At 43.7% G+C, this 14,085-nt stretch overlaps 1 protein-coding gene across 1 annotated transcript in view; it reads right to left on the reverse strand.

Moving 5' to 3' along the window:
* Positions 1–11,759, reverse strand: part of PDZRN4 (PDZ domain containing ring finger 4) — a 235,540-nt gene extending 223,781 nt beyond the window's left edge. Inside the window, exons 1-3 of the mRNA XM_063396633.1 lie at positions 11,059–11,759; positions 8,685–8,771; positions 4,875–4,979 (exon numbers count right to left, since the gene is read on the reverse strand). Coding sequence (XP_063252703.1) covers positions 4,875–4,979; positions 8,685–8,771; positions 11,059–11,700 — 834 coding nt within the window. The 5' untranslated portion in view covers positions 11,701–11,759. The remainder of the gene's footprint in view (positions 1–4,874; positions 4,980–8,684; positions 8,772–11,058) is intronic.
* Between the last annotated feature and the right edge of the window lie 2,326 nt (positions 11,760–14,085).

The following is a 14,085-nucleotide window of genomic DNA, read 5'->3' on the forward strand; positions in this document are numbered from 1 at the left end:
ATCCCAAATCTTCTGGCTCTGATCCCAGCAAGACATTTTAAGACTCACTACTTCTGCAGACATAATCTGACACTGCAGATTCTTAGCCAAATAAACATGACTAGTATCAAAGATTTTGCTTGAGCAACATAGTGAGTGTAATGACAGAAACATGCAGAAGATAAAACATCACAAGACTGACACACAGCACAGTCAGCAGTCTGGCAATAGTTAAAAAAGTCTCTGTGTAGGCACTTAGCAGATGTAAGTTACTTCTGCCAGGATAAGCCTTAAGACTGCATCTTTATTCAAACTGGCTTTGCTGACATGTGCTTCAAAGCCATTGTGCGAGTACTCTCCAAAAAACTGGAAAGAACAAAGGGAAACTTGGAACACAGGATGAAGCCTTATTTATCATCCACTGATGGAGCTCAGGCTGCATGAACAAAATACACAGTCATGATATATAAATGTACCTGTCTTATTTTTCAGACATAAAGATCCCAGACTAAAAATGTCTTCCTTTCCCTTCTTCTCCAAGATGCCTGCTTAATTAATGAGAATCAACTGACTAAAATGCAGAAGGGCCAATTATCTCATTTCACTTGAGAGTTAAAGAACAGAAGTCTTTTCCTTGCAGTGTCAGGAACACAAAAACACTTGTGCATTTCAGCTGATAATGTGCTTACAGTTCCATATATGAACATTTTGGACTTCAACCTAGCTCTTTTTGCATACAAAGTTTTTCATTGGTGTTTTGTTATTTGGCAAACCTACTTTGGCAATGTTAATTAACAGTTGCTCCTTTTCCTCAAATTGATGAAATAATGTTTTTTAAAAAAAACAAACAAACCCAAAACCATCAGAAATTCTATCTGGATTGCAAATTCTGCCCTGGTCATGTATTTTCTGAACAACACTGAAGTAATTCAAGAGTATTCTGCATGACCCTGTGACTTACAGAGTGGAAGACAATGTGAGAAAAACAATCATGAGGTTGTTTTTAATTCTGAAGATGTGCTTAAAAACAGCAGAGACAACATACCAATTTCTGTAAAATTGATATCATACAAACAAAACAACCAACTCAAACTAGTTCTGAATAGCTTGGTAACTAGGCATTAAGTATTGTGCTGGGAGATCTGACCAATGTGGTGCCATACTTAATGAAGCTGAACTGACTGCAAATTGAGATACAAGTTTTTCTCCATATGGAAAGATCTGCTTTCAGCATTAACTGAGAACTATAAGTATGGATTTAAAAAGCAGCAGGTGAAATACTTCTGTGTATCAGTAACATTGCTGAGGATCATAGCTGTTTTATGCCGCCTTGAGGAGGTAATCAAGCATGAACAGAGATGAGAAATGAATTTACTTGGTAGGAATGATTAGCATGCAGTGAGGGGGAGGTAAAATGATGCTGAGCTATATAACTGTGAACCACTCTAAATATATTTCAATGATATAATTTTCTCCTAGAAGCAAACAGAACTCTTTGAACTAGCACAGACTAATAAACAGCCCTGTGCACTGCTTGCTGCTTGTCTCCCCTTGACAGGATTCAGAGGCAGGGTGGAAAGGAAGAAGACAGAGATCCAAAACTGGAGCTCGTCTGGCTTTATACCACTGCTTATACCCAAGGGTTTCATGTTCAAGATATCAATGCTGCATCTAGTTTTCTGAGAAGCATTTTAAGAAGAATGTGAACAGTTGTAGTCCTTGAAAACATGATGCAGTGTCAATCTTAGGGAGCCACATTTTTGGATAAAAACTTCTGAAAGCATCAGAAGACCATGACATCTGCAGGAACCTGCTACATAGTAATTCATAAGGTTTTATTCTTGATGAATAAATAATGATCGTCTGAGGCTTTTAATAGGATTCCTGGAAATACAGGTGTGTATATATATATATTTATACATATATATATATCAAAGCATTGCTTGTGCACATTGCTGTCCCAGATCAGCTTTACACTGAATAAACAAGTAATTTTTTCACAGAAGTGTTGACCTTTAATAAAAAGGGTAAGGCTGTGCCTGAAACATGTTCTTCAGCAGAACAGTGAAAACAATCAGCAAAGGTACTGTGACCATCCCCCATGAAGAGCTGCAGTCCCTCGACACAGGGGACCTGGGGCTGTCACCCTGCCCCTCTCAAGCACCACCACCCTGCCAGCACACAGGCATCTGTTTCAGCTTTCAGGTCATCAGGTACAAAATATGCTCCCCTGAGAGTAAAGCCCAAATAAACGCCAGCCTTCTTCAAATGAAAGTGTCAGAGGGTCTATGGCCTGGGCACATGGATCTCAAAACCTTCCAGAAACTCAAGTCATTTGTGTGGCACTTTTACACTTAGAATAAATACCTCAAGAAATAAATCTGATTCCTTCCCTTGGCATTCTTCCAAATACCTTAATTATTTGGCAATGTTGCTGCATAGATAATGATATATATAATTCAAGGCAACACTATTTATGTAGTAGTATATAAGTAGTAGACTTAAATCTGCCAGCCCTGGCCTTCAATTCCATCTGCCAGTGGCACAGGACTGTGAAATCCATTTGCTGCACTAGGTTGCCCACAAGATGGTTATCTGAAATGTGCACAACTCACCGTAGTCAACCATGTGCAGTTAATTTTTGTTAAACATGTGACAAACCTCTGAAACAAATTACCTTCTTTACTTAGCAATATGCCTTGAGAACAGATTTTGTGATTTAACGGGATAATTCTGTTCCTTATGCCATTAGATACACGTTGCTAGAAACACCCCGGGCATCCCATTGCCAAACAAATTACTTCAGCTATTAAAGGCTCTTCAAATAACATCAATTCCTTCTGCTCTTGATTATTGAAGAATAAATAAAATAAAATATCACCATTAGATCCGATCACTAAAAAAGTGAAAAGCAAACAATAAGAAGTCCCACTTCCTATTTACTTTCTCACCAAAACTCATATTCCATATATCTGCCAACATTTTTGAAATAGTTACTCAACTCTGATTATTTCCTCGCAGCAAAAGTTTTCAGAATGATCTTTCACAACAAACCACATCAGAGCTGGCAGGGTGAACCACTGCAAGAAGACATTGATAGCTATGCACAGGCAATGAAAAATTCAATGTTCTGACTCCAGCTGCTTCCTGTATCTAGCATGGAGAAATAATTACTTCTTTTCTCCTTTTTATTTTGGTCTCATAGATTTTGAAACATTGAAACATATAATAGAAATTTTGGCCTAACCTAAAATATTTTTAAATTTTTGCCTGAATACAGAAGTTATACACAAAGCTGTTGCATATTAATATGGTGCTCCATTCAGAGTTGTATGAATACTTATGCTAGATTGGATCTATAACATGACAGAGAACTGAAATCTGTGTCAGTATGATTTTAGGCAGCCAGAATTTTTCAACAGGTAAAAATCAAGTATCAATTATGGTGACATTTTGAGATACGACTTCACATTTAATAAATGCTGGTTTGTGACTTTATTCTTCCTTCTTCCTAAAACACTTCATTTTGTCTTAAAAAACAAGACACTATAAAAGCACATTAATTTAACGCAGGAAGTGTTGAGCAAATGCATGAAATTACATAACTGGTCAGTCTGTTAAGAAAAAACAAAAAAACAAAAACACAATGTGGTAAGTGAAATAGTAATGTCAGAAGAAAATAGATCTTTACAGCATGAAGCTGCTATTCAAAAAAAATTGGATGTGAAAGCTTTTTGTATACCTTAGGGAAATAAGAGGTATTGGGCAAGTTCAGTTCTGCTCAGCTCACTTGGTGTCTCCTAGAGATGCATCTATCTGCCAGCAAGAGCATAAGCTTTATTCTTGCAAGAAAATACATTCATTTGATTTCATACATTGCTCTAGGCTCCCAACACTAAGAGCAATGCCAGCATTCAAACACTCTCAGCTTATGCTTTTAGTCCTTAACAGGGATATAACACAAGAAATGAGCAGCAGAATTCTGCATTTGTCTTCCAGTCCACTTGTTTCATGCGTCTTTGTTCAAACACCCATCCCACTGGCAAGCTCACCCCATGCTCCTAAGCCTCCCTAACCTGCAAAGCCAGAGTGCCATGGCCCAAACACACCCAGCAGCTGGCGGGGCGTGCTGTCACTGCGGGTGTGACAGAGCTGTGACGGGAAACGCCGTTGGGGCAGCACCCTGAGCAGCTTGTTTCAGTCACCCTGGAAACTGTTCCTTTCAGATTCCTTACAGGTAGACATGTTGTATGTACATAGACATCAATCTGTTCTTCCAACTGACTTACTGATTTCTTTTATTATTTATAGTTATTTTATGAGAAAAACTGGATGGAAAAACTGCAGGAGCAAACCCAAAATTCTATGCTAGCATATTACATGACCATCAAAGTACTATAGTGATCCAAGTGAGGACAAAAGATGATCTCCTCCTGATTATACAGCAGAAAGTACTTCTCCAATTGCTTAAGAAGTTTCACAGCAGTGCTTACCAAGCCATCTTCTCTGCCCCATCCCAGAGTCATGAAAGTAATAGCCCGTACACAGGACAAAATCAGTTTCACTAAACCTGTGAATTTTCAGTCATTCGTCTTCTTTCACTACTTAATGAAAAGAAACACGAAATGCTTCTCCTGCTTGCTATTTAAGTGTTGACACCTTTTCTTCACCTAGATGGCCATAATCCCAATACCAGCAAATGTATTACTTGTTGGAAAAATCCATCTTGTGTCTTTGATTCTAATATATGTTCAAGCTGGAAGTTCAGTGTACAAGAATCTTGTTCAGACACAGCAAAACTGGAAAATTACAACATGCTTAGGGTGAAAACCATCAAATCCTTTCTTAATCTGATAATATGACAGACTAATCCACTGGTGTGGGTTCTTTCTTACCTCAATAATCTTGTCATGAATTTGCAGGCCTTCTGCTTTGTCTGCAGGTCCATTTTCCAAAATCTTTGACACATAAATTCCCTCAGCAGATTCCTCCTGATTGTTCTGTACCAGGTAATAGGGAAGTTGCAAAAAGGGCCACATTAGTACAAAAATTGTGATGGTACTAAAATCAGCAGCAATAAAAAAATGTAAATCCACCTGAAATATGCAGCTCATTTTTCTAGCTAAGAATTAAGCTTCTTGGATTTTTTTTTAACTTGCTTAACACAAAGTAGTTATTAATCAAAAGGACAGAATTAATGAACTATTCCAGCAATTTTTATAAGATTATCCATTTACTTCCGGTTATTTTAGTCTAAATGAGACAGAGTGTGCGACAGTAATCTGATCCCAGCTAAAATACTTGGAGCAAGCCTCAGACTTCACAGCAGCCAGTGACTAGCACATAAATGCACAGTGGAAGACACTCATAAAAATGGATGCACAAGTGTTTCTCTCAGAGGGAAAGGGGCTCCTGCAGTACTGCTGCATGCAAACTGCCTCACTGCATTTGAAAATAAAGCTCCAAGGAACAAAGTGACATTAGTTAGCTGGCACGTAACAGTGAGAGGATTTGGTTGGAACTCATGGATGAGGTTGGTTAACCTCATAAATCCTATTCACATGGGAGATTGAGAACTTGCTCAACTGTGAAATCCATACAGACGAGCTGTGGACAAAAAGAGAATGCATCTCCAGTCGATTTCTATGCAACACTAAGTACAACTCACATAAGGTCAAATTTAAAACAGACAAGTTATCTACCACAGCTGCAACAATATAACTGATGTTGTTGTACATGCTGGAATTACCTTATTTCACCACATGAGAGTTAAAAGTTGTTTTAAATAATTATTAATAAAGAACTAATGTCAAGCAGACAAGGCCAGCTTACAGGATTTTAAGTGTTTATGCAAATAATAACCTAGGTAGCAATAACTTTTCTCGCTGATTTATGCTTTTGATTGCAGTATACATGATGCTTATTTTCCTTCTCTGACTGGTGAATCCCTGATTAACAGCACAGTTCACATGTGCACATGTTTCTAAGTCTAGGTCCTATACACTCATGGGGATAATGCTTTATAACTTTTTCTATTAAGAAAACTGTAAAGGCATATGTAAAACATACTTTACACAATGTGGCAACAGTCCTATAGAGATTTGACCCAGGCAGATTTAAGGTCAATAAATATTTGTTAAACACAATATTAGTCAGACTATGTTTTCATTAACTTCTTTTTTCCCCTTTTTCACAGAGACTCATACATGTCAGGTAAGAAGCAAAAGGGAAATACAGGAACAGTTCTAGCAATATTTTGAAATTATGAACAAATAGAATTCCATTGACTTCCTGTCTTAGCAGTGAGAAATGAAAAAGATGCATAATGGCCATCAGTGAAAATACAAGAGGGATATGGTTTGGTTTTAACCCGAGGAAACAAAAAACTAGATTATAGCACCTTCATCCACATAAAACTGTATTTCTTTCCATCAGAAATTTCACTGGCTTTTTCCAAAGCAATGTGTGACCTGATTAAAAAAAGGGTATTTCAGTTTGGTTGTGGTCCCCATCAGTTGCATGTGCTGGTACTCATCACTCCTGACAGGAAAACATAGCACAAGGTATACTGAGCTCCAGCAGTATGTCACACAGCCCAGGGGCTGTGCAGCAACCATGCCTGTAGTACACCTCCCTCCAGCCTGGCTCTGATGTGGTGTCCTCAGGAGAAACAGTCCTCCCAGCCAGACAGAGCTGGGGCCCATCAAAGCAGCCTTCCTCCCTGAGAATAGTGAATCAGCCCTCAGAAACACTTAGGAGAAGTGAGTTCCTTTCTGACAAAATAAAAGATGATCCTATGATGACTTGTTCCTTTCCTCTCATCCTTCCTTCAGGTAGAACATAAACAGTGGTTATGCCTATTATGGACTGAAAATAAACACAGCCAACAGAAAGTATGTATCTACAGTACCCAAGACCCCAAGAGTCACCTGCTTTCCAATGGAAAAAAGCTGCATTGTACTTACAAAACACAAATAACATGAGATGAAGAACACATCCCCAAGCACATGACTAATATAGAGATATCAATATTGTGCTCTTCTGCTGCAAGAGCCAATGTTTCAACCAAGGGCATTTTTCCCCTCGACAGCCTGAAGGTACAGAGCACCTTCATGAAATCTTTTTGTATTTTTAACAACAAATCCTGTTCCACTACATAAGCTTTCGAGCAGAACTTTCTGTTTTCAATATTTGAGTCAACTCAAGCATTTTTTCCATTCTAGCCTCAGCTCTAGATACACTGAGTCTCCCACTGATACCTGGGAAATGCCAATCAAATTACTCTGGTTGTCACATTTGTCAAAATAAGAACAAAACGCAAAGGAATTTCCAAATTGAACTTCAAAGACTCAGAACCATCTGAGACCAATCCCTGCCTCACAACCTCATCAATTTGTCTCCAAATATGAGTGTTAATAGAAATTAATTTCCTTTTCTCCATTTGGCAGTTTTTTCAACACACAGTGCTACAGACTAATATATTTATCACTTACTCCTTAAAATTACAAAATATTAAGTCAGAAAGTCTGACAGTCTGCGATACATATCACTGTTGCAGTATGCACTGTCAACATCTACATCCTTTAAAGATGCTCAGTTGCCATCCCAAGAAAACTGAACACATGCTCCCTTTTCCCCAAAGTTCTCCTACAGATGTAAATAAGAGATGTCACAATGCAATTCAAACTAAAGATTGACTGAATTTTGTTACTGCTGTACTCCAAATACAAATATAATCATGGCATGTGTATTTTCACTTACAGCCACCTGTTGTCTCATCCTTCCACTAGAAAAATCTAAGAAACTCTTGGTTTGGATTTACAGCCCCAACATCTGATAACTGCTGATCTTCATATTTACCCACAGGGAACAGTAACTGCAGCACAGACAGTGGACTAATGAGAACAGACTCTTTGGCACCACTAAATATAGCTTTAGAGCAGATTTCCAAACTAATATACAGGGTCCTACTCCCCTCCTCAACTACAATTCTCCCACTTGACAAGAACCTGATCAGTACATAATTATTACCAAGACTTTTTAATCAACTATTAATTTTCCAGTTTAACAGGTTTCTTTACCCTTCATATGCAAGGGACAGTCCTGATTAATGCTTTTGGAACAATGAAGTAAAAAAAAAAGCAAGCATATTCAACATGTATATTCTAAAGGGGGTCTAGTGATCCTTATGCATATTCTATGGTTTGCAACGAACTTTCTAATCCTAGACTGATGAGATTAAGACACAGCATTGGTGAAAACCATTTCAGTTCGTAAGGAAAAATTGAAAGCAGGCATGTGAGAACAGGACATGTGCTTAAACTATCCGAGCTACAGAAGCAAATTTTCTTCTCTCCTGTAAATGAAAATAAAAAGGCAAGCTGTTTCAAAATTCCAAAGGCTTAATCCTGAAACAATTACTTCTACAAGGAGTCCCAGAGATTTCCATTGAGCAGTTTGCGTGACTACCTGTTACTCACATGGAAACTAAGTGTAAACTGGCCTAAAGTTTTAAGGCAAAAACACTACGAATGCCCTTCCAAAAAATGAGCATAATACAGTTCTCATGAGATAACATCTTCCAAACGATGACTCCAGTTATACGTGCTGCCATACCTACTGTCGTCAAAAGTTACTCTTCATTAACAGTGTGTACAGTAAAAGTAGATGTGGACAAAATCACCTACAGTTACTTTTCTCATTACCTGATTGGGTCGTCCTCCTATAATATTGAATCCCAAAGTATCATTTTCTCGGTGTAGCATGATCATTAATGGTTTGCGTTCTCCTCCCTAAGAAGCAAGAAATCAAATATTGTTAAAGGACATAGTCTCGAGAAGAAGTTATTAAATGAAAACATTACTGCACATAAGCTTTTTAGCTGGAGAATATATAAGATAAGGCTTGAAGGAAAACTAGGCTGAAAAGACTTGGCACTGGAAAAAAAAAGGAAAAGCCATGATTCACTGAAAAGTTAGCAGGTAACACCTGCTTATCTCCAGTTATCTTCAACTGAACAGAAAAAAGGACAGGTTTTTGGTGTGAGGAATGCTCGGCACCACTGAAAAAAGTCAGAGCTCCAAATGTCTGGAAGTTTCTATAAACATAAAATCCCTATATGTGTTAACATTTCAAACATTAAACACACAGATTAAAATACACAACATTATGATTTTTAGACCCCGAAGTCATAGCAGTACACATTTTAAAGCAATTTGCAGAGAATACACAGAAAATGAAAAACAGTTCTTTATCCCAAACTTTTTCTCTCCAAAAAGAAAGAATCCAAAACAACACCTGTAAAAACATGGAGTTTATTCTGAAAAATGGATTAAAATATAAAGCAAACACTGAGAAGTGGAGTAAACACTAAATGGAGTAAAAACTAAAAACGAGAAAAGAAAATCTTTTCCTTCAGTGGACCAGGTAAATAATTAAATTTTTTTACAAAATTAAAATAGGAGGGTTTAGCACAGCAAGTTACCTTATTTAACGCTGAAACCCACATTTTATTAACTGTGTCGGTGACGTGTTTCATGTCCGAACGGTACATTTGAATTTAATTCTGTATATTTTTGCTGTGCTGATGGTTTTCCTCCCCAGCTGCTGTTTTATTCCTTTTTACTCCGAGCGGCAGCGCCCACAGCGACCCCTCCGGGCAGCGCTGGGCAGCGGCGGGCGGCCCGGGCGGAGCGATGCTCCCGCCTGTCCCCGCAGCCCGGCCAGCTCCCACCCGACAGTCCCACACCTCTCCTCCCTTCTCCAGCCACCGCCTTCCCCGCACACCCCACCCCTAGCAGTCACCGCTGTCCCACTCCACACGACCTTACCTCATCTGCCAAGAGATGAAGCAGGTGTATGAGCACACCTCAGATTCAGCAACCTAAACCTCATGGACTACCTAACCAGAGGAAACTTCTTTTAAAAATAAAATTATTCAAGTTTTCAAACAAGTTATTCAATGCCACAAAGACCTGTGAGACCTGTATTCTGAGGCATCCTGGTGTCCTGTGAACAACATCCCTGTTCCCATTTTCCATGCAGCAGTCAGATGCCCAGCACACACACTACATTGCTTTGGGTGTGTTTCACTGCTCAGACTTTTTCCACCTGGGATTTTGGTTCCGAAGGGCCCATGTAGATTTAGGTAAAAATAAAAAAAATCTTTGCATTAAAACACCCCTCACCACTGCTGCAATCAGCAATGCCTGTGAGTGAGCTTCCAGGCAGGAATTAAAAACCAAGCAGTTCCATCACAGCATGCGAAGCCAGCTCAACGCCACTCTCGGATGGTTTGTTTTGCCTAAGGAAGCGTCGGTCCCTGGGCAGTGCCCGCAGATCTGAGAGGAGAGCACCGCACTGCTCCGACCTCTGCTTATCAGTGTCCTTCCATTCTACCAAAGCTTTGCCGTCCATTCGCCATCGTTTCCAAAGTCTGCAACAAATTTACACTCAAGTTTTTAAAGACAACTCCTTAGCTGCTCAAATAAAAGTTCAAAGCCAGCTCCACGCCCCTGAGCTGCCGCCAGTACCAGCTGGAGCAAAGTGAGCAGCAGGGTCCCTGCGCGGCGGGGCGGCCTGATGTGAACACCGCGATCAAGGAGCCAGGACCCGCCTGCCAGCTGCCGGCCCGGGAGCGGAGCCATCTCCCCTCCCGGCCTCCCCATCCTCTCCGGCAGAGCAAGCGCTCGCCCGCAGCCTCTGCCAGGCACTGCTGGGCTCGCCGCAGCAAGGGGCTTCGGCTGCCGAAAGGCGCCGGGAGAGGGACCGGCAAGAAGCGTGTCCCAGGGGGGGTGTTACCAAAAATCAGTAAAAATAAAACTCTTCATCCGGCTACAGGGTCCGGCGGCTATATCTCCGCGAAAGAGGCAAGGGACAGGCAGGGGCGGCTCGCACTGCCCGGGGGATGCGCAGCGGGATGGGGCTGGGTCCCGGACTGCTGTGGTGGTGACTGCCGGCTCCCGGGGACACCGCCCGCCCCGTCACTCGGCCGGTGGTTCACAAGCCGGGCACGGGAAAAGCAGGTTGGAGGAGAACACAGCTAGAGGGGCGCAGACCGATCCGTGCGGCCGCACTCACCTTGCCGGGCTGGCTGCCCGCCAGGTCCCGGGCGATGCTGCTGATGTGGCTCATGTACTGGCCGAACTTCGCCTGGTACCGCCGCGCCGTCAGCTGCACCTCGCTCTGCAGCGCCGACAGCTGCGCCAGCAGCGACTTCTCCCTCCCGCTCCAGCGCAGGGCCTCCCTCTTCAGCTCGTGACCCGGCTCCGGGGCGCCGCCGCCCCGCAGCGCCCGCAGGCAGCGGTGCCCGCCGCCCCTCCGCGGCTGTCCGGCCGGGCCGCCCGGGGAGCGGCCGGGGGGGCGCCCGGCGCGGGGCTGCGGCTCGGCGGGCCCGGGCGGCCCGTAGCGGCACGCCGCCAGGTGCGCGGGCAGCTCCCGCAGCCGCACCGTGCGGCCGCAGCCCCGCGGGCTGTAGTCGCACTTGACCTCCAGCTTCTGCACGAGGCTGCGCAGGGGCAGGACGGGGCGCAGCTCGGCGGCCGCCAGCGGCCGGCAGCGCAGCGGGCAGCGGCGGCGCCGCGCCGCCCAGGGCAGCAGGCAGCCGGCGCAGAAGACGTGCCCGCACGGGGTGGACAGCGGCTCCTCCAGCACCCGCCCGCACAGCCCGCACTGCAGCTCCGCCGCCACCGGCCCCGCGAACCGCGACGGGTCGAAGCCCATGGCGCGGCCGGACACCGCGAAACTTTGGGCGCCGCGACCCCGGCGCGGCCCCGACGCCGCTGGAGCCGCTCCCGGCGGGCGGCGGCGAGGGGCGGGCGGAGGAGCGGGGCCGCGCCGGGGGAGGCGGGCGGCAGCGCTGAGAGGAGATCCCGGCGGCTGCCTCCACCCTCTCGCATCAGCGCCCTCCCCGGGGCGCTACCGCCCCACGCCCAGCCCCGCACCACCTCCGCCCTGCCGGAGCATCCTCGCTGCGCGGCGGGGCCGGGGACCGAGGCGCTGGGGACCGAGGCGCTGGGACCGAGGCGCCGCCCGGCTGCGCCCACCGCCCTCCCCCGTGCGGGCACTGTCCCAGAGGGAGAGCTGTGCCCCGGCGGGCCACTCGGGGCTGCGGTATGGTCCCGGAGGGACGGAGGGAGTTGAAAGGCTGCGGGACAGGGAATCGCTCAGGCTCTGACTGATGCACGCTTGTGCTGGTAAATAACGCGCACGTGTGAGCACGCCTGTTTCATGTCTCTCCAAAAGCCTTCCTCCTCTTTTTTCCTCCCGTTTTGGGATATCCGTCAGCGCAAAGAATCCTGAAATCCCTAGTGCTGTCTTTGTTGCCACACCATAAAGGAAATAAGTCAGGATAAGAAAATTACTTGTTGAGCTCCCTTAAACTACAACATATGTATAAACAACACTTTCATTTAAAGAGAAGCTAAAACGCAGCAAAATCTGGAAAAACGTAGTTCGGATCACCAGCCGCCTGGATTCTACCCTCCACAACATACACTGAAACATGAAACCCCTTACGCATTCCCCACATAACTTCACTATTGAAAACACAGGGACAGATTGCTGCCCCCAGCCCTGTGGAAAACCTCCCAGAGCAGAGAGGGATGGAGCTCGCTGAGGGGTTTCCTCAGCAGGCTTCTTCACGTGTGGGTCAGACACCATCATCTTTGGAAAGGATGACGGGTTTCGTCTGTCCAGGCTCCATCACAGGTTGTTTCCTGGGCTGAGAACTTCTGAGGTAGAGCCAGGGTGTGTCCTCACCAGTTCTGCAATTTCTGCTTCAAACTCTGAATCTTTGGGAAAGCCATGAGGTTTCCACTAATGAATGGTTATTTTCCATGACTAAAAAGACATCATGTGGGCATTACAACAGAGACTTTTTTTTCCCCCAAAGCAAGAAGGAAAACTCTGCAAATATACCTGCCTCTAGAACTGAATCTGGGATAGCTGATCTGTTATGTATACTCATGATTTACTTAACAAAAGATTGGCAACGCCTCACAGAACATCTATAGACACAAATATTACTGAGAAGCATCACCAATCTAGTCTTTCTGACCTGCCAAACAGAAACCTACAGTTTTTGTTGGATTACCATGGCCATGAAATAAATAAGCAAATGAACTGCACCATCAAATAGTCTCTCATCTTGAAGACAAGGCACTCTAATCCAGTATTTTATTGCAGATCAAAATTCCATTCTCTCACGTGAAAAAGGAAATCATACATCTTGAGTAACTAATTGTGCTATTCATCCTGGTTTAAATCATCTATCCAATGATTTTAATTGCTTTGCTCATGGGGTCAAATTATTCAGAATGTTATAGAAAATTATTCTAAAATAGTGTCTTCCTCTCCATTTTTGAATTTAACTATTAATATGGCCTAATCATTTGTTTATATCCTCTTCTGTCTCCCAGTATCCCAATGTATCTCCTTGACCTCATTATGCATGGCCCTGAACTTCAGGTCTGAGCACAGGCAGTAATGTCTTCATTCATAAATTAAACCGGGCAGAGAAAAGGCCCTGACACTGGTTCATGATCTGCTAAACTGGTATTGCTTCTCTTAGTCTGTTAGTGTGATACTTGAAATGGTTTTGGCTGAGACGTGTGAGCAGCCTCCCAAACAACAGCTGGACACAGCATTAGCACTGCAGGGGCAAGGGCCAAGAGATAGTTGGAGGTGCCTGCCCTCTTGGAGGTGGAGGCTTAGGGGCAAGGCTGTAAGTCCTTCTGGAGTTCCTGGCACATTTTATTCACCAGTATAAATACAGTTGTAGGAATGAGGTAGCCAGGTTTGGGCCTTGGAGCCTTTTGGCTTATTTTAGATTAGGTGATTAATTAAATAATGGGTTAGGATTCCTGTGGCAGGCTTGAAAATACTTGAAAAAAAAACCTCTGTCATTTGTGGCCCACTTTGGGCATTGGTGAAATGTCAATGCACTGGCAAAACAGTTCCAGGCACTTGCCTGGAAGACAGTTGCTTTTTTCTTTGCTTGTGCTGGACTAAGGAATTATCTTTCTTTGCCATGATGTTAGCACAGATGGAAGCACAGGCAAGTGGGTTTATAGCAGAAGCAATTTTCCAGTGCAGGAATCTGTAATA

The sequence above is a fragment of the Prinia subflava genome, chromosome 4 (assembly GCF_021018805.1).
Source record: "Prinia subflava isolate CZ2003 ecotype Zambia chromosome 4, Cam_Psub_1.2, whole genome shotgun sequence".
Lineage (NCBI taxonomy): Eukaryota > Metazoa > Chordata > Aves > Passeriformes > Cisticolidae > Prinia > Prinia subflava.